We start from the raw sequence: 20,500 nt of genomic DNA on the forward strand, positions 1-20,500 counted from the left end.
AATAAATTGCTCTTAGTTAACATACGATCTTGAAGAGAGAAAATATACTATTGCAATTTTGGAAGAATCAACTTAAATGTGTTTCGATATCACTCATGAGATATAGAATAACATCATCTTATTCTTTGACTTGGGTTGGCAATACTTTTGTTCTTTTTCGATTCTATCATCTTTTCAATGATTATATTAGGTTTTGGTTTTCAAATATTTAGTCAACAGTTGTTCACAACAATAGCCAAATGTCAAAATATTAGTTCAAACTAAGTCTTTTAAGTAAATCGGAGGACAAGTTTAAAATGTCTCGCTGTAAAACAAATCAATTTGAGTCTTTTGGTTTTATATATCATCTAAGGTATATTTTACTTTTAATATCGCGAACAGATGGAAACCATACTATAAAGATTGTACAGTGACCTATAATTGCTTTCATCCAGGACATCTGGACTGAAGTGGGTAGTTGTTACATTGACAATAATACTACATCTCCTTAGGTTTATGTAGACATTGGACTGCAAACTTCTATATGAATATAAAGAGAATCGAGGCAAAGGTCAATAAGATCCAAAGACGAAAATTGAAAAAAGGGTCTAAGAGCGCAACTTATCAAACGATAGTACATTTTACAAGATGTCACTGGTTTTGTTTAATTTCTTTTCGTCACTGCTTACCTAAAAGTCTAAGTAATACCCACTGCAAACCTAGACCAACTGCTCTATGTTCATCGGGTACACACCTGCGATAGAAAATAAACGAATGTGAAGGTGCATAAATATTTGGCACAAGTTTTAATATAATATGAGGAGTTGAATTTTAAAATGTAGAAAAGTAGAAAGTTTCTACACTGATACAAAACTAAAGGGTGTAGCCTTAAATACATTCCAAAAAGATGTTTTGACAAGTTCACGTAAACCATAATTACTTGCTCGATTTTCAGGGTTTTTTCTTGACTGTTGCTTCTCTTTTTGTCAAATTCTTTTAACAACGTTGTTGTCTTTTTTAAATTTATGAATTGCATTGGTCCGTTGGTATCTTTTTAACATATTTTTAGCCGAAACAATAAGTGTTTGTTTTGTAGGTAAGACAATTCGAAGCTACTTGAAACACATGCTAGCACTAAGCCCCCATTCATCTGTCTTTTTTCAGATTGCTTTGTTATTGTATCCTTGGAATCGTCTAACTATTGTGTTCGTTATAAAGTTACAAACCTCAATATAGCCATGGATGCCGGAGTAACCGTCGTAAATGTACACAACATGGCAAGAAATAAAAGAATAATGAACACAATGTAGCTATTACAGCTACTTCCACATTCTCCAGTTGTAGCTGTACCATTACCAAAGGATCCAATGCAGCCACATTGTGAAAACTAAAATAACAAAACATTTCAAAATAAAATCGTATTTTAACCTTTTGGTTATCAGTCTATACGATGACTTTTATCAAAATAAACACATGTCATGAACATTAAAATGAATGGTGAATGTTTTCTTTCGTTTTGGAATAATCAATAAGGTACAGCGCTAACATTTAAATTTGGATTGACGTCTTTCCTGTAAACTGACTTTTTCGGGTACAGACACATAGGTTCGTGTTTATTTTTCTTTGGTTTCATGTGTAATTTTTCGCTATTGTGGTTTGTCTTTTCGCCGTTTTTGATTGTTTTTTCATCAGACTTATGTTTTATGATTGCCTGTCCCTCTTGGTACTTTTCTCTCGTTTCGTGATACGTCTCGTGTTAGAAAATATTCGATGTTAATATCTAAATGAAAGCATCAATTAAAATACAATTTCGTCAGGAGTACTGTTTATCATTCAAAAACATCGTGGTATTGAAAGTAACCGATGGTACCACGGTAGGTACTTGCTGGATATAGATCTATTACATGTACTCTCAGTCAACATTTAAATCGACTAAACTCTTTTGGATTATGATTGGACAAATGTCTTCAGTTATGCATAATGTTACGTGCATGACATGGCAAATTTCAACCATTTTAATTGAAACCAATAGCAAGAAAGTTATTAAACTATACATGAAAAATCGAGTAGAAAAGAATTAATGTTAAATTAAGAGTTTCAGAATCCGAAGCATCGATATAAATTAAATGATTTAATAATAATAATGAAAATAACAACAAAACAAAACGAATATCTTAAAAAAAATTAATAAAACACCCACCAAAAAAAAAAAAACACAAAAAGAATCCGACAGAGACATTACTTGTGACGAGGCTACACATTGTACAGATGCAAAAAACGGACAAAAACAATATCATTAACAAAACAAAAGAAGTAAGTGTCTGACACGAATGCCCAAGCTCAAGCTCCAAACAACCGAAAATGGGACAGACGGACGAACGGACGATCAAGGGTAACACTTAATGCCCCCGTCGCCTACGGCGGGGCATAAACATATAAATAATACGATAAATTTTCACTTCTGTTCTCGTACTATGAACAGCAAATTTATTTATTTTGTAAAATATATTTACGTACTCCTAACAACCAAATTATTTTATTTAAATACCTGAGTACGTTATTTTCTTTAACGTCATTTTGTCCAAGGTTATAGTTGTGTTTTTGACATTGTTTCACTCCCCCCCCCCCCCTTTTATTTAATATTGTATTTATATTGTGTCATAGATAAAATTTATTCGTTCAGTGTATGTTTACTTGTTTTTGTTAAAATGTCTTTTTGATTGAGATATGCCATTTCAATTGATATTTTATAGTGTGTGTTTCTATGTTGAAATGTTACACTACTATTTCAGGTTAGGGTGAAGGTTGGCGCCTGTTAAAACGTTTAAACCCGCTAAATTTGTTTGCACCTGTCCTAAGTCAGGAACCTGTTATTCATTGGTTGTCGTTTGTTGATCTGGTTCATAAGTGTTTCTCGTTTCTCGTTTTTTATATAGATTATACCGTTGGTTTTCCTGTTTGAATTGTTTTACACTAGTCATTGTGGGGCCTTTTATAGCTTGCTGTTCGGTGTGAGCCAAGGCTCCGTGTTGAAGGCCGTACTTTGACCTATAATTGTTTATTTTTTACACATTGTGCCTTGGATGGAGAGTTGTCTCATTGGCACTCATACCACATCATCTTATTTCTAATTAAGAGCAAACGTCATAGAAATAATGCAGTATGTTAATTCTTTTGTTAAAGGGTGTGGTCAATTTAGGTACAAGTCATGTTAATTTGGGTGTACTTGTCAGGATATTAGAACATCTCTGTCTTAAATCATCGTTGTAAAAAGTTATTACGACTCATTTTGTATATATATGAAATTACAAGAAATTACTGTTAACCAACTTTATTTTGCGACGGATTTTTATCTTCGCGAGTAGAAAAATAACACGAATATAAGTAGTCGCCATTTATATGTAAAACTTTTCCTATGAATACACAAACAAAAATAGAAAATCATGAAAATAATTCACCGCATAGATAGCATGAAAGAGACAAACTCGAGAAAAACGTCTCCGCGAAAATTATTTGGTTTATAGTAAGTATTCTTATATAAAAATTATATTTACATCTGTATCACTTATATTACATCCAGCATGACAGGCTGAAAAGTAAGTTACGGAATCTGATCCACACACGGGCTCAAATGCTGAGGTTGTACATCCACAATCCACATTACAAGTTGATATAATATTTCCAATCCTAATAAAAAAAATAGATATGTGGTTCAAATTTTAAAATATGTATTTGTTCAATGTATGAAAAATACAATACATAGCAAAATGGTCAGTTTTGAAGAAATTTTCATAACGAACTTCGACAGGGACATTTTGAAATGTTGTTGACTTTACAGCTTTAATATCTTTTTCGTATTAGAAAGATCTCAAACTGTATTTTTTTGATAAAATAAAGACAACTCAGCACTATACTCTGGCTTCACGACCCGCAATAGAAAATATTTTTTCTTGCGGAATAACATAGAAAGTTCGACAAAGTTAAGTATGTTATTTTTTCTATTCTCCCATACTAAGTAATTTATAACATCTTAAAGGGAAAATAAGTTTTTGAATCTAGAGGATTGGAAATAAAACTATACAAATTAATGACATGTGGTTGAGGATCTTAGCAACCATTAACATGATCGACCCATTGCATTGAAGGTTGAGTGAAAAAGGATGGAAACGTATAAAAAGGAATTATTTTGACAAATGTGGTTCAATTTGGCCACAACTATTTGAAATAAGGTTGATCAAACATAAGTACTATTTCAGTTCTATTATTTGTCGTACTAATAAGGTTATGGTGTATCGCATCTTTAAAATCCTTAGTTTAAGCCCGCCTCATGTTCATGTCCCTGTCCCAATTCAGAAACCTGGTCAGTGGTATATATCTTTTTTTTTCATTTCAGGTTTTTGTCTTTTAGGATAATTTAGATTTGAAAGTAGGTTTAGCTTTTGTATAGACTTCTGTCTATCCTGGTGCTCGCAAACTGACCTCTAGGTACTTTTTGGGTTTTTTTTGTGTTGTTTCGTTGCTGCCTCATCGATGATACACTGCATATCATTTTTTCATAAGTTTTAAGATATCTTAAACATTTATCTGACAATTACCCTCCACTTCCATCTGAATAGGTAGCTGATAAACCAGCGAATGATTTTTCTTCACAGTTGATAAAGAATCCTGCTCCGATTGCTAGCGATAATAAAGCCATCAGACAACACAATCTTGTCATGCCACGAACTTGCAGCCTAAAGCATTTAATTAAAACACCACCAAAAACCATACCACCTGCCCCACCTAACAAAGTCACTGCACCTGTAATTCAAAATTTTCTTTAATAATAACATCCATTTTGACGTAATTTAACACATAATCGAACCAAATTACACTTGTAATACATGATGGTCTGCACATATATGTCTCAATTCTTGAATTCTTTATGCCATCTTTTCTATTCTTTATATATTTTGTCTATTATTCTTTATTCTGTGCTTTTGTAGATTTTTTCGCACTCCCCGTCCAGACTCTCATACGTTTATCATCAAATGGCAGCTCTATCGTAACATAACGTAAGGTTTTAGTTCAAAAATATATTTTTGTTTAAAACATTACCACTTCTAATACCAAATTTCAGTATACTGGGGAAGACAATTGCATACTTTAAAGGATATATTATTCAAAGTAGAATCATTATTCTGACCCATTGTTGGCACCTCCAGGCTTGTAACAATATTTTTCTGAGTTTATATTGTTCAATTTTTATGTCTTCTATCGTAAATCAAATTTGGTTGAAGGTCCCAGAGATTTGTTTATTTCTAAAATTTGTTCATCTTAGTATTACCTATCCAAGCTGCGCATAGGTAACCAATGCAAGGATATTTTGTTTACTCCAAAAAGTTTTTTTTAAATTTTGTCAAGTTGTGTTAAATCATTAACGAAGATTAACGTCAGCAGTTAACTGCTAGTTTCTGTTTTCACTAAAATTTGGGACAAATAAAGCGTTCTTGATGAAGTTAAATCCAGAATAGCGCTTCGGACGTATGAATTTATAACGTGTTGTTTTCATGTTTTACAGCACTGAGTGGATAACTCTGTTGGTGGAATATCAGTCCCCGAGGGTAACATCAGCTCAGTAGTCAGTACATTGTACTTCGGTACTAACATGATTTATAACAAACTTTCTTAAATTGCCCGTTTATAAATTTTGAAATTATAAAGAAACTAAGGTTTCAACTCCCTCAGGCAAAATTGGCCTTAGATGGATTTGGCTATTTTTTTATGTCCTTTCTGGTTTTAGCTCTTCAACGTTTTAGATCCTTATACATCCTTGGCTTTCAAATATTCGGCTGTGAGCGTTCCTGATGAAGGTAAATCCATATAAGCGCTTCGGACGCATGAAATTTATAACGTGTTGTCTTCATTTTTTTTTTCATAAATCAAAAGCGAATGCTAGTAATTCAGCAGCGTTCCACACAGCTATATACTTAAAATAAAATTGCTGTTGTATGTTTTACCCATGATAAGACCGGCATTACTGGGAACAACATCAAACTTCTCCTCTAGGATTTTTGGTGCAAACGCTGCCAGACCTCCTATGATCAAAGTCTCGGCACATGCAGCCAAAGTAATAATTACAAAGCATGGTATTTTAATCTGAAGTATAAAAACAATTTAGTATGTACATAAATGGGAAATTGTGTAGTTGATATCTATCAGATAGCAACCGAACATAATTTTTTTAAAGGATTGCAAAATTAGAACTTAACATGTACATAAAGTCTTTGGAAAACTTTAATTAAAAAATAAGGAGATGTAGTATGGTTGTCAATAGGGACAATCATCGAAAACATACCAAAGAAAGTGAATGTAAGCAACAATTGGTCACATATAAAATCAAGGGTTATCACAGAGATCATAAAATGCCACTAATTAATTGTTGGAACGAATTGCCTCCCTTTGGCTTAAGTTTACCTCCGGTTACGAAATAAACATCGATATCTAAATCCAGATGCACCAACTACATGGTCATTATGTTGAATAATGCCAAATGTGAAGGGTTTTTTTTTATCTTGAATATATGATATATACAAAAATAATCAACAATTTAAAGCTCATTTTAATTGGTATTCATATGAACATATTGTGGATCCGTGATGTATAAAAATCGACAGTAAAAATGAAAGATCAGTTTTCAATTAAACAGAACAGAACACGAAGAAAATAAGAAAGATTAGAGTTAATTTCCTAATGCTTGTAGACGAAGACTTTGGTTGGCTTGCTTGCTTTGTTTGTATGAATGTTTGCTCAAGCATTGTAATTAAGATTGACATCAGCAATCAATATAAATAGGTGGAGTTTAACCTGCATACTCAGATTCCTAACCTCCAGGATAACATCCAATCAAATTTAAGTATAATGTATACAGGTTTAACTCCGCCTTTTTGTATTGGTTGTCGATGTCAATCTTAATTACAACGATTGAGCAAACGTGTACACAAACAAAGCAACCAAGCTAACCAAAGTCTCAATCTCCAGCATTAGGAAATTTGCTCTTAATGCTCAGACTAGTCTAACGTTCAGACTAGTCTATGGATATCAGTCTAAAAGCCGATGTCTCCAGTGTATCCTGAAGATCCGTTTCCAGTAGTGAAAATAGTACAAAACTTTTCAGCACGAATCCTCATACTTACAAGAATCAGTATAGCTTTTGGGAAATCCAGCATCTTTAATTTTAGTGACCTAGTGTCATTTTTCTGCTTTGCTATTCTTGCTCTATCTTCTTCAGTCAAACGCGCAGCTCTAATGGCAGCACTTCCTGCAATTTAAAGTTAGTTCTGCATTAACTCAGTCGTTTAAACTACATAGGTTAACTTTTAGATCAAATTCACTTCGCAAGCATAGCGAAAAAGAGGGAGAGGCCTACCTATTAAAACAAATTTAAATAAACCGTATTCAAATGTAATTAACAATTTTTTATGGCAATTTTGTCATTTTCTTTAAATTCAATGTTCAAATATTAGTAAAAGTATATATATATATCAAAACATGGCTAGAAATTTAAACAGAGAAGAAGGGAAAACACATGGATTTTTTCTTTTCTCATTACATTTTCTTATAATTTTATGTTTAAACAAATGTCAGTCATATAATTTTTGCCAATGTGTAATTTTGGCACATATTTTCTGTGTACAATAATAGAAGTCTCCAGATCATTTCAAAATATAGTGCTGCACATATTACAACGAAGTATGTTACCTGGTAAGTTTTTAGGGTAGGCAAACATTGGTATAGCTGACAGGAAGAACGTTACACAGGTTATAATAAAACCAACCCACCAAGCTCCAACCCATATTGGATCCATTGGTGTAAAGTTGTCATAAATACTGCAAAAATAAACTAATTTTGTACTTTGTTTTTTAAATGCAAGAAAGTGATCAAAGTTTGATCAAGTTATTATAAGAACGTGTGAAAGGAATTATAAGCAAAACAAAATTCTCAAATATGATCAAATTAGTTTGTATGAACGGTAGGTAGGATCTGATGAGGGAATGTATCTTCTTGTCTGTATTTATTCTCTATTCCTTAAATTTTTTAACCATATTTCCTGTCTTTTGTTTATTGGGCTTTTTCTGTTTTCTTTATTTCTTTGACCATAATCCTCATTCGGACTCTCATGTATGCTCATAACAGTGTCTTAATGAGGAACTCTTGCTTGTTCTGACTTATACGGTACGTTTAATGCAGATGATAATTTTTAAGAGTACTTAAGTTATTAGGCGGTTGATTAAAGTTATAATTTGAATTTCACTGTCTTAAACACATGCAAGAAAGATTTTCCGCAAAAATTGAAAATAGAGAAAATGGCATCGAATTTAAAACATACTATGTGGTATCTACTCTTTCAAAATCTACCCAAAGTGATAGAAACTGTCCACCTCCCATGTATCCAGCGGCAACGCCCAATGCTGTCAATGCATAAATCAAACCTAAAAATAAAAATATACTACATCAAAATCACTTAATTTGGACTTTTTTTTTGTGAATTGTGTCGCATCAATGATTTGGGTAACGATAAAAAAAGGTTCAAATTTTAGAAACAAAACTAGTTCATGGTTGAATACGTTTGATTTAAAGGGGATGCCAAGTAAACGTCATACAGACAGCATCCGAGCGACAAAAATAACCAATAGACATCTAAATATAGTCTTTATTAATAGATATGTGTCTTTACAATATGTTTGACGTTAATTTGAAACAATATTGACCATTGAAATGTCAGATTAACACATCCATTTAGCGATAAACTGACCATTCAACATGCAAACCTAGTATGATAAAATGTTATATTTCTGAGTTCAATTTTTTCTTCTTTTACAAGCATGTCATTATTTAACCCTTATATTTGCAGTAATGCAAAATCCTCCAAACCCTATTTAATACTAAACTATGTTAATTGCATTGGTAAACACTGAGAAAATCGGAACGACCAACCTATGCTTCTGAACTGTACATTGATGATTGACGTCGAAATACCCAATTATATTGATGGCAATAAAAAATAATCCACAGTAATCTAACCAAAATTGTTGCAAAAACTTTTAAACTTCTACCGAGCCTTGATAACAGAAAAATCTTTTCGGTCAACCTATTGGTCCCCCTGATCCTAAATAACAGGTCGGGGGAATGGGATTATTATCCCAAGGTACATTGGTGCGAAATCAAAAATAGTCTATATGAAGAAAGGGGTAGGTTCGGTAATTAAGGGCCATATTTGGCCCCGATTATTAAGTTCAATGTTTCAGGATAAAAATGTTTTAAGTTGATGAAAAGACATGTGAGGAAGTTAAATAGAAGTATTTTTGTCAAAGTTTTGTTCTGATGCGTTGATTTTTACATCCCAAATAGGTCAAAAACAGAGATTTTGGCAAAGATTGACAAAATCGTACTGATTTCAACCAAATTAATGCCTAGGAAACATAAAGCGCAGGCGTCGACAAACTAAATATTTGTGTCAGATATGTAAAATGCCATAACAGAGATTATGTTAAAAGATCTTTTTTGTCGACGCATGCGCTCTATGTTTCCTATCCAAGAAATCAATGGAAATTTATCCATTTTCATTGAATTTTCGTGGAAAATCAAAATGAGTGCTATTTGTGACCTCATGAACAGAGCGCAAGTACGTAAATTTTCAAAACAAAATTATATTTTCGATATTGTCATTGTATTAGCTATGATTGGTATTGGTCAATTAATCCTAATTTTAAATTTAAGCCAGAAATAGGGGCCATTTTAGGACCTTATCGAACCTACTCATTTCAATTCGAAACCAATATTTTGTTGCAATTTTACTTTACATCTATCGAAACACTAAGGTTTTTCTTCCTCCAGAAAAAAGATAACCTTAGCTGTATTTGGCACAACTTTTCGGAATTTTCGTTTTTTCATGGTCTTCAAATTTGTATTGGGTTTGGCCTTCCCACTGTTTTGATGCGAGCGCCACTGATGAGTCTTATGTATAAGCCTGGTATCTTTGATGAGTTTTTACATGTATTTGTCGATACTTAGAGGTTGTAAATATTTCAAAGTTGATGTGAATAGCTGTCATAAAACGCACTTATGTTTTAACCCTAAAACGTGCTTCTATCTATTATTTTATAGCTCAATTCATAAATCAACATATTTGAAGTTCTTTCAAGGTTGTTTTTTAAATAGAAGTTTGCATACATGTTGAATACTTCATTTGTTTAATAGACGATATTTTTTTAATCGATGCACTTCATCTACCGCGTTTAATTCCGACGCAACGTGTCGGTCTATAGCAAAGCAGGGTTCATATGTACTTCACATTAAGATATTATAGTTCTGAATTTGCATTTAATTTGCCGCTGGACGTAAAAAAAAGTCATAAAAAAAAATAAGAGCAAGGAGAATACATTCCCGGAGGTCATCTGATACGTAGTTGATTATTTATAATGTGTAAGTTGATCATTCCTTCCACCATGTTTATATGAATAAAAGAGATGTATGAGTACATGCCAATAAGACAGCAACTTTACAAAAACCAATGAGTTCAACCATACAAAAAAACCCACATAAAAAGGGATCAATATACGTTGCATATCTTTACTATATGCATCTAGCACTAAATAACCAGAGACTACTTTCAAATTTTAAAAGAGACATTTCAACTTTTTAATTAATACTTGTTTTAAAGGGCATCACAGTACAAACAGAACAAACACACATACACACAATAATAAAAAAACCAAGATATGACAAGCGATATTGCGTACAAGAAATGTGTCATTTTAAAGGTAATCATTTCATATCAATAATAGGTATATATTACCTAAATAAATAGCGGTTGATTCTGTTTTAGCATTATCGTCTACGTATGCTGTTCCAAGTGTAAACATTGGTGTGAATCCAATACCATGTACAAACTGAGCCAACATAAAAACGTATAAAAAGCCACTTCCAGATTGTGATGGTGCAGTACAGGTGTCATCACCGCCGATCTCACATATCTGACTTGTTGAATTGACATCTATAAATGTATATATAAAAAAAGGAAATAAACAGTTTAAATTGCATATAATGTGGAATGTAACCTACAAGAACAAACTAATGTCATTTAAAGTGTTCTTCGTTTGTTAATAAAAGTTCAAACGACAGGTACCAATAGTTGAACACGAGCTGCTTACACATCGGGAACACCCAAGTACAACCCGATATTTTAGTGGGATTTATTCTTCTTCTAGCTTTAACTTTCTGTGTAGTGGTTTTATATCGACTTGATTGATCCCTTGGTATCATCTTTCTAATTTTTTCTAATAGAAGGTTCTTCAATGATTAAAAACACTGTAAACTTTGTATGTTTTCTTTATGGTTTTCATGTCTTTCACCGTATTGTTATTTTATTGTATTGCTCTTTGGTGTCCTTGTCTTTTTAGTATGTTTTCTTTAAATTATTTGACATGGTTTTCATGTCTTTCGTCGTATTGTTATTTTATTTTATTGCTCTTGGGTATCCTCGTCTTTCTAGTATGTTTTCTATAAATTATTTGACATGTTTTTCAGGTCTTTCATCGTTTTGTTATTTTATTGCATTGTATTACCTCTTGGATAATATCCTCGTCTTTTAAGTAAACATGAAGTGACAACTTCAATTTATAATCAGCAAGAATTTCAATGTCAATGTCAATTTGATTTGATTTATTATAATGTTTCACTTAGCTTTAAAAGAACAATGATATCATTGAAAACTATGTTATACAGTTAGCATATTCAGGAAAATTACACATATATTTCATGAAATTTTAAAAACCTCAAGAGAATTTTACAATTCTTTTAAAAAATAAATCATACTTAACAGCAAAGTATACCAAGTCATGTAAGAAGAAATATCACTCACTTGCCCCTTGATAATCGTACGGATCTGTTGCAAAATGTGGAATCAAAAATAGGAAGGAACCGAGCGACATTATTAATGTTCCCAGACCTACAACGACAGCACGATTCTTCTTAGCACCATAGAAACTAACAAACAGTACAAATATTACAGCACCAATGTCTGTTGAACTGACGATAAGAGCCGACTGAGAGCTTGGCAGACTGAAACGTCTTTCTAATGTAGTTAACACTATATTGGTGACGCCATTGACAGCAGCTCCCTCTATAAAACCGATCACACACAACCAGAAAACTACCCATTTTATATTTAAGCAGCCCCTGAAAAAATCAAAACATTATGTTATGCTTTTCTACGTGTCTTTTATCCGAAATGAAATTATTTGTTCCCTGAATGGAGCAAAGTGAAGCTTGACTGATACAATACATCAAAGATACCAAATGTTCTGTGTGCGAGTTTTCGCTTGAAAAAGAAATGTCTCTGTTATGAAATTATAAGTTTGTCCTTTTTATTATCTTGAATGCTAGGATTTTTTCTCAATTAGTTAGTTATTGCAATGTATTTTTTATATCTATTTGAAATTTGTGGTGTCTTCTATTATTAGCAAACTACATAGTAGCAAAACAAGTAGCTAAGACTAACAGCTAACTTACTTTGGTCCAAATCGACACTTCAAATTGCTTTCATCTTCTACCTCAGTAACCTGTATTCAGAAAATAAAATGATTTTGTTTCGGCGAAAGAATTGGAATAAAAAAGACATCAGCCAATTAACTGATGTTTGTGAAATAACAGATTTACACAATTGTGTGTAGAAAGTACAAAAATAGAGTATGTAGATCTTCGTAGAATTTTACTTTTAAATTGTTCTGATTATTTTTTCTCAGGAAAAACTTTGAGTGACACTTGCATGATAGTGGATTTATAAAAGCATTTTATACTAACCGAATATTCTTTCTGTTTGTACACATCTCCGTTCCGTGTGCCCTGAAAATATAAAAAGTCGCGTTGAGCAAATTGTGAAAGTTATTTTCAAAATATTTTACCTTAAGATTTAACCTTTTCGGGGTTGAGTATTTTATTTTATTCGTTACTTCGATTTGTCATTGTTTTCTCTTACCAAAGAAGTCGATACAGAGATAAGAACTCATATTTCAATATTTATTTTTTGCAAATAAGATGTTTAAGGAGTCAAAAATGCAAATTGCATACAAGAACAATCACCATACTACAGAACATTAGCACTCAATATCCTGTCTGATCTGGATACATTTATCACATTGTTCACACTTTCACATTTGCTTTTTATGAATGCCCTTCAGAGTGTTGTTCCTTACTCCTTATTGCAGGCTCTACAATGACCTGTAGATCTTCAACACAATGTACTTTTAAGACTTTGAATGGACAACTGTCTGTCACAACACGGCATAAAGAAGTAAGAACACGCACCTTATGTACTAGTGTATATTGATGGACTTTTTTTTAATCAATCTCTCCTTGTGTAATTTATATAAGTTTAAACCATCACATAATTAATTGTATGATATGTCTCTGGTAGAAAGTAAGGTACTAGTGATAAAATGATACTGAGTCTTCAATCAACTGTAACAAAAACCGGTTACTTGTGAAGTGCAAGTATTTAGATTCCTTATGAATTGAAACTGTGCATCTATTTGTTCTTAATACTTAATTAGAGTTTTAAATAAGCTTTCAGATATAGATTTTGTTATGTGTATACATGTACCTGATAACTGCTGCTTAAATGTTGAATATAATTTTCAGAATTACGTTGTCTTTTAAAACGTGATATTTCAAACTGCGTTTTAAACGAATATTTCCTTTGTTTTTATACTGTCAATAGCACTATATGTACAAATAATCCAGGTCATACAATTTTATGGGATGTAGTTTGGAGGCATTAAACTTGATATATCAATGATAATTTTCATATTATCAATATCCCCTTATTTTCTTTAAATTCAAAATGTACTGTCTATAAGCACGAACTTAGGTATCTATTGATGGACAATTCTTTTAAATCAATCTCGCTTTGTGTAATTAACTTTAACTTTCCATCTTATGAGTATATTGCAATACACAATATATTTAAAGACTTGTAAAACCATTATATAATGGTATAACGTGATATAACGTAGTAATAAAATGGTAAGTTAATTGTTATAAAATATTATATAACGGTTTCTTGTAAATGCTTTTGAATTAAAACTAGCAACTGTTTCTTCTAAATTACAGTATTGATTTTAGATAGTAATTTAGATATGTGCATCCGTGATAAATGGTGCCCATGTGTTGCATCAGAGATTTTCATTTAATACAAAATGATTATATTGTATGTCTTTGTTTGCTTGTAATTTTCAGAATTACACCAATTGTTAAAACTTTATATACCAATCTCAATGTTCAATGAATATTCCCATGATTTTCACTGTGGATAAACTTTGGTCTACTTATTTTACAGCTATCTCGTCTCGTTTAAGGATCTATGAAAACAGTTTTATTGTGACATTACACAATATCAGCAATCTCGTCTTGTTTAATTGTCTTTTTACTTGCTGATCTTTGATAGATCTAAAAGTTTTATTGTGGAAATACTTTATATCAAGTGGTATTAAATAATTGAAACACACAGCGCGTACAAGAACCTTCGCAAGGACATATATAATGACAATGAGTAGTTATAGATCTATGAAATGAAGTTTGATAGTTACGGTACATAAAATTATGTGGTAATCTGCGCGTAAAGGGACCGTATGAAAGACATACATGATTACTGATATAAACTTTCGAGGAGTTCCCAGAATCTCGATTCCAAGGCAATCTAAACGGCAAATTGCTGATAGCATCAACTCACCAAAAAGGGGTGCACACCTAATGGAGTTAACGGAATTATGAATATGGAGAAATAATCGACGGAAAGAACGATGTTTTTTATGAGGCGGGGCAGCATGTCGTAACTGTGGTTTTGGAAGGCGTAATAAAATACAACAAAGTGACAAAATTTCACAAATTATGCATGATACAATACAAATAATAATAGGAAACAGAATTGGGAATTTGGCAATGTTAAACATGATATTGAGTACTCAACCCATCTGCGGACCTGGGCCAGTGGTGTAACAGCACAACATTAAAGAAAATTGAGAAAAAAATAATTTTAAAAGAGCCGATTTGACTTAATAGATCTGTAACCCTTATTGGATAACGGTTCATAGAGCTGTTCTTTTTCAAACGATTGTTTGGTATATGTTCTTAGTTTGAATAATGATTTTAATGCTGGATGGCATCCCGTGAAAATAAACCAAAATTTTGAGCCTCTAGTTGGTATATCGAAGTGCATCAATTTACCATTTAAATTTTGGTGAATAAAGTCTAATGCACCCCCCCCCCCCCTAGATTATATAATGATGTAATAGCGACTTGAAGTCAGACATACTCATTTTTGACCTTTTCAAACTGGACCAAATCACTACTTTACCTAAAAATGCATGCCACAATTTTTTTACATGTAATTTCATCCCCCTACTTACTATTTCGTGCAGAAAATATATAAAGGTGTATAAAAAATAAGCAAGTTATACACTGTAACGAAAATCAAAGGACGATAACTGTGTCCCCGAACCATATGCTATGCCTTTATTAAGGTCATTTGCTGTAAATTTACTGTTACTAAAACTTAATGTCATTCAAAACACTAAAACATTTCTACACTCAAACCATGGACGAGCTTAGCCATTTATGAATGCTTGGTTTTCAATGGACTTAATTGATTTAGCCTTCAAACTGTTTTAAATTAAGCGCCACTAATGAGTCTTTTGTAGACGAAAAGCGCGTACGGTAGATTAAGTTTTAACCCGTGTATCTTTGATGTGATTTCGAAATATATGTATATATGCATGATCATATGCAGACTAAATCCGTCCTGCATAGGATAATGATATTCAGTCTGGTTAAAGAATTGTTTACTTAGATCTTAGATATAAAACAACACATAAAAGTACCAAGTCTATTTACTTTGAATAATTATTATGTACAGAGGATCGCACTTCGAGTCATTTGATTTAGCGTTACCTTAAAGTTGAAAGTCAAATTTATTTTAAAGAAAAATTGCCCACAAATTTACTATGAACAAATACTATCTACTGTATAAACATAATAGTAATTAAAATTTTGGATTTTGCTTCATGGCGATTTTCAGTGAGTTGATATATAATATAAAAAATGTATTCGAAAGGTGATCTAAAATACTTCTGTTTTTAATATATTATTATGGAGGCTGGATACTATTGTGTTGATAACGATGGTATCGGATATCTGTATTACGATTTTTTAAAACAAATTACTGCTTTTTTGATCAATCAGGTGACGGTATATGAATTCAATATTTTGATTCCATGAAGTCAATTGCGAAGCACGACACAATGAGAGAAACAAAACATGCGGGATTGTGCACCCTCGCCCAAAATTAAATACATTTTAAATGAATTATAAATAAATACTGATAAAATAAAAAAAGTTGTATACAGATATGTTACATTTAAGCAGTTTTTAATTCTATTTCATTGTTATATAGATAGCGGCAATAAGTGACATTATGCATTAATTATACTTAAATCTTACGCAGTGGCAATAAGTGACATTATGCATTAATTATACTTAAATCTTACGCAATATAAGATATCTACAAAAATATGTAAGGTATATACAGATTAAGTTCTTAAAATGTGTCGAGGCATTATATGCAATGCCTAAATATAAACATAACAATTAAAGAGACAATCTAATAATCAACTTGTGAGCTTGAAGTTATTGATGAATCAGAGTTATTTACCTAAGTTGTAAGGTTGCTTGCAACGTGTAAATATTAAGTCGCATCTGTAATTTTTCAATGTACAGTTGTATTATGATCGGCCTATGCTCAAACTGCGGTGCTATGGGCCATCTTGAACTTGCCGTGATGTGTGAGCTTAATTTTGCTCAGTGTTGCAAGCAGGTTTCACTGTGACGTTGAGATGAAAAAACAGCAGGAAAGCGCCTTCTATGGATTTTGTATCATGAATTTAATACACCTTATACAGTCTGTTTCATTATATTGTTATGATTATGGATAGTTAGCCTATGTAACTGGGAATATGACTCTTAGTCATATTTCAGCAGTTCACTTTTATTTGTTGGCTATCTTTGTGCATCCAATACCGTACTCAGTGTATGGAATGGAATATGCCAACGCTACAATTAAAACGGCATTATTACAAAAAAATCGACGACTAACATGCAAGTCTTTTTTTTCCATTTGTATGATTAACATAACATTTTTTTCGTTTTATTTTGTTTTGGGTCTTTTTTGGCTGTATGAGTACTAGTAACATGCACAATGTGTTTTGTTAATGCATTTCAAACATTTAGTTTCATTTTAGTAAATGTGTCAAAGAATATTTATTCCGCTTATCAGAAACAGTTTCCCTGCAAACTTTGTCATAAACAATGCCATCATATCTATTCATGTTGGAACAAATATTTTATACCCTTCATTCCGTCAGGAACAACCAGTGGAAATATTACAGAATACTTTTTCCATTTGAAACTTATATCATGAAGGAACTGCTATTTCATGACAAATGTAGGTGTTACACAACTTTAAAGTCTTAGGTCTTGCTTTATTGATAAAACAATCATTATCAAATGTCGTGGGCCCATATCGTAAACCACTGGTATCGTTCTACTTTTTAATTATATACACGCTTATAAATGTTTTTATTTTATTCAAAAAATATAAACCCAAGTGAAAAACCTTTTTTTTCTCAAAAAATTATAAGAAAATATAAGATCACAGTATATGCCAAGTCTTTATATAAAATTATTATTTTTGCCTGTTTTACCGGTGAGACATTGTCGTGGGTGTTGAACGATCTTTACCTTTACTTTTAATCTATATTATTCATAGATAGTGCCAAATGACCATTGACTTAAAGCAAGAAGGTTTCACTATCAAGCGGAAACTAAGCATATCGTTGCAGCTGTATTGACAGTGATTACTATCAGACTGAAATATCATTAACAAGTAGATAATACGAAAAGTAATCATAGAGTCAATTTATGTAGGTATTTCGTATTTACTGTTTCGTGAACTTTTTTAGAGAATGTTCCAAATATTTTATAAATTGCTTTAAAACATTCTTCACCACTAAAGAGGACCAACTATTATATGTTTAAAAAAATTTGTTTATTTTAATAAAATGGAATCATGATATAAATAGTATGATTCAACTTTTGAAATACATATGAATATTAAGAGATAACGTTAAATATTTTATTGAATGATTATACACAAAAAAATTAACAACTTAAATAGTAAAGTTGCTTTGGTTATATATAGAAATATGAGCATCTCTTGGTCTTCTTCCGACCGGCAGTAAACACTTGCCAAAGTGGGGGTCCGTATTGGATGTGCAGGATGTATAAATTCACAGCCACGTCCGGACAGAATGGGGACGTTAAATCCGATACCTCGAATAGAGAGAGTGTCATGATCTCTGCATGTTAAGAACCCCTGCAACAGCTCTTAGAAGGGCCCGTAGGTGGACTATTGTAAGGCTAAATTTCTATCCTTATCCAATATACCCACATTGTCTAGTGGCAGTCCATATTTCCCAACCTTTATCCTGGTCAGTCAAATGACATACCTATAATATTGTATGTATTGGTAATTTGTTCTGGTCCTAAACATGCATGCAATATATGCCACTGGACGTTTAGCAAACAATAATCAATCGATACTATTTCTTATGCAACGGAAACAATGATGTTGCATTATGGGATTGTCATTATTTTAGACTTCTGATTGGTCCAGGCATAATTCACAAAGATGCTCAGACTGCAGATGTAACTTACGAGGATAAAATTTGATTTTCTGAATTAATTCGATTCAGGTTTTCCTTATAATGTTTTTTTTTTTATTTTTATGAATTTGCTTATTTTGTTTGCAGCTTTTTGCAGAAGGGTCAGTATAACATTTCATGAATACAATGAGAAGCTGCGGTCACAAAAATATTCGAAGATAGCTTTTATAAACAGAAGCAATGAACTTGTGATTGTTTAAATATTCAACATTCTGATAGTATGGCACATATAAATGAATAATTGCTCTTGAACATAAGTGGTACTTTCATTTATGATGGGTCTTAATTTATGACATATACTTTAAAATGATGCATTGAAAGTTATTTAAACAGACATATCTGTCAGGATAGAAAATGCGGTGACGAGAAATGAAACTGTGGTGGATAGTTATCTCCTTGGCAAGCATTCCGTATCTCCTTATTTTTATATTGAGAATACAATTTTCGAAGATATACGAATAACAACAACTGTTTAATTTGCAAATCTAAATTTACTCCAACCCTTGCAATTTTCACCATTTCTGTATGAGTGTAGTCTCATAAACGTCACATATGAAAACAAGAAGATGTGGTATGATTGCCATTTAGACAACTCTCCACCAGAGACCAGATGACATCGAAGTTTACAACTATAGGTCACCATACGGCCTTCAACAAAAAGCAAAACCCATACCACATAGTCAGCTATAAAAGGCCCCGGAATGACAAATGTAAAACAATCCAAACGAGAAAACATATCAATATATAGCAGCGAATGAAGCACTTTTAGCAAGAACACAGTTAACTCGAACCGAAAAAATATAAATCCAAATTGAGTAATTAATCATCATCTCATTCCAAGAAGGGGTTTGTCACATGTTTTTTTATTTTTGTAATTGATAAGTATAAAAATGAGGAGATGCCGTTAGGCTGATTTTTTGTCCTTGAACACCACTACAATTGCCAAAATACACAAATATATGGACGATTAGAAAAGAATATCCAAATTTTCTGAAGATATTGATAGAATAAAGTAAATAAATTTAAAGGTAAAATACATTTTTAAGATTTTTATTTTATCAAAAAAATAACATGATATTTCATTAATCATAAAAGCTGTCTGTCCTAAACTAGAATTATGTAATTAAATATTAAACATAAAACGTATTACTTGAGTCATTTCCTTTTTAGTATCATATCATTTAGATAGTTTTATTTTTTTTAAATTTTTTGGGGGCATTAAATCTTTAGTGTTAAATTTCCGAATTTCCGATGTATTAATTCTATATCTTTTTCTTCGGAAATGTAAACATAAGAAATCTGAGAAATATCTGATGCTCTTCAAGTTTTGTAAGAAAAAGATGTCTTACCTTCATCGTGACGTTTCAAATTACAATTTGTCAGGTATCACAGGTGAACCTCGCGAGTTGTCTCATTTGCATACTTATACAAAATTCAAAAGGTACAGAATAGATAAATATTTATACGTTCTTTAGTATATTTGTACAAATATTTTATTTTCATCATTTAATTACAAACCGATGTCTTTAAGAATAGCCTGAGTCCATAAAATCTTGAATTCCAAAGTAAAATTGTCAATATTTGATTATCTACGTTTAATGTACACTGTATCATTCTAAGTGGACAATAATTTTTGGTTTGTGGTCAAAATATAATTAAATGCTCATATAATTTTTGGGAGGCTTTTATATTCAAACAACTAAAAA

At 31.8% G+C, this 20,500-nt stretch overlaps 1 protein-coding gene across 1 annotated transcript in view; it reads right to left on the reverse strand.

Annotated features, from left to right (window-relative positions):
* The window catches only part of LOC127737115 (solute carrier organic anion transporter family member 4A1-like), a 22,212-nt gene extending 2,063 nt beyond the window's left edge, over window positions 1-20,149 (reverse strand). Inside the window, exons 1-13 of the mRNA XM_052247648.1 lie at window positions 20,144-20,149; window positions 12,823-12,864; window positions 12,532-12,581; window positions 11,882-12,198; window positions 10,817-11,014; window positions 8,348-8,450; window positions 7,720-7,847; window positions 7,155-7,279; window positions 5,979-6,117; window positions 4,575-4,779; window positions 3,534-3,666; window positions 1,206-1,366; window positions 669-733 (exon numbers count right to left, since the gene is read on the reverse strand). Of these exons, the coding sequence (XP_052103608.1) occupies window positions 669-733; window positions 1,206-1,366; window positions 3,534-3,666; window positions 4,575-4,779; window positions 5,979-6,117; window positions 7,155-7,279; window positions 7,720-7,847; window positions 8,348-8,450; window positions 10,817-11,014; window positions 11,882-12,198; window positions 12,532-12,581; window positions 12,823-12,864; window positions 20,144-20,149 (1,672 nt within the window). The remainder of the gene's footprint in view (window positions 1-668; window positions 734-1,205; window positions 1,367-3,533; window positions 3,667-4,574; window positions 4,780-5,978; window positions 6,118-7,154; window positions 7,280-7,719; window positions 7,848-8,347; window positions 8,451-10,816; window positions 11,015-11,881; window positions 12,199-12,531; window positions 12,582-12,822; window positions 12,865-20,143) is intronic.
* Between the last annotated feature and the right edge of the window lie 351 nt (window positions 20,150-20,500).

Source organism: Mytilus californianus, unplaced genomic scaffold, assembly GCF_021869535.1.
Source record: "Mytilus californianus isolate M0D057914Y unplaced genomic scaffold, xbMytCali1.0.p SCAF_4, whole genome shotgun sequence".
NCBI lineage: Eukaryota > Metazoa > Mollusca > Bivalvia > Mytilida > Mytilidae > Mytilus > Mytilus californianus.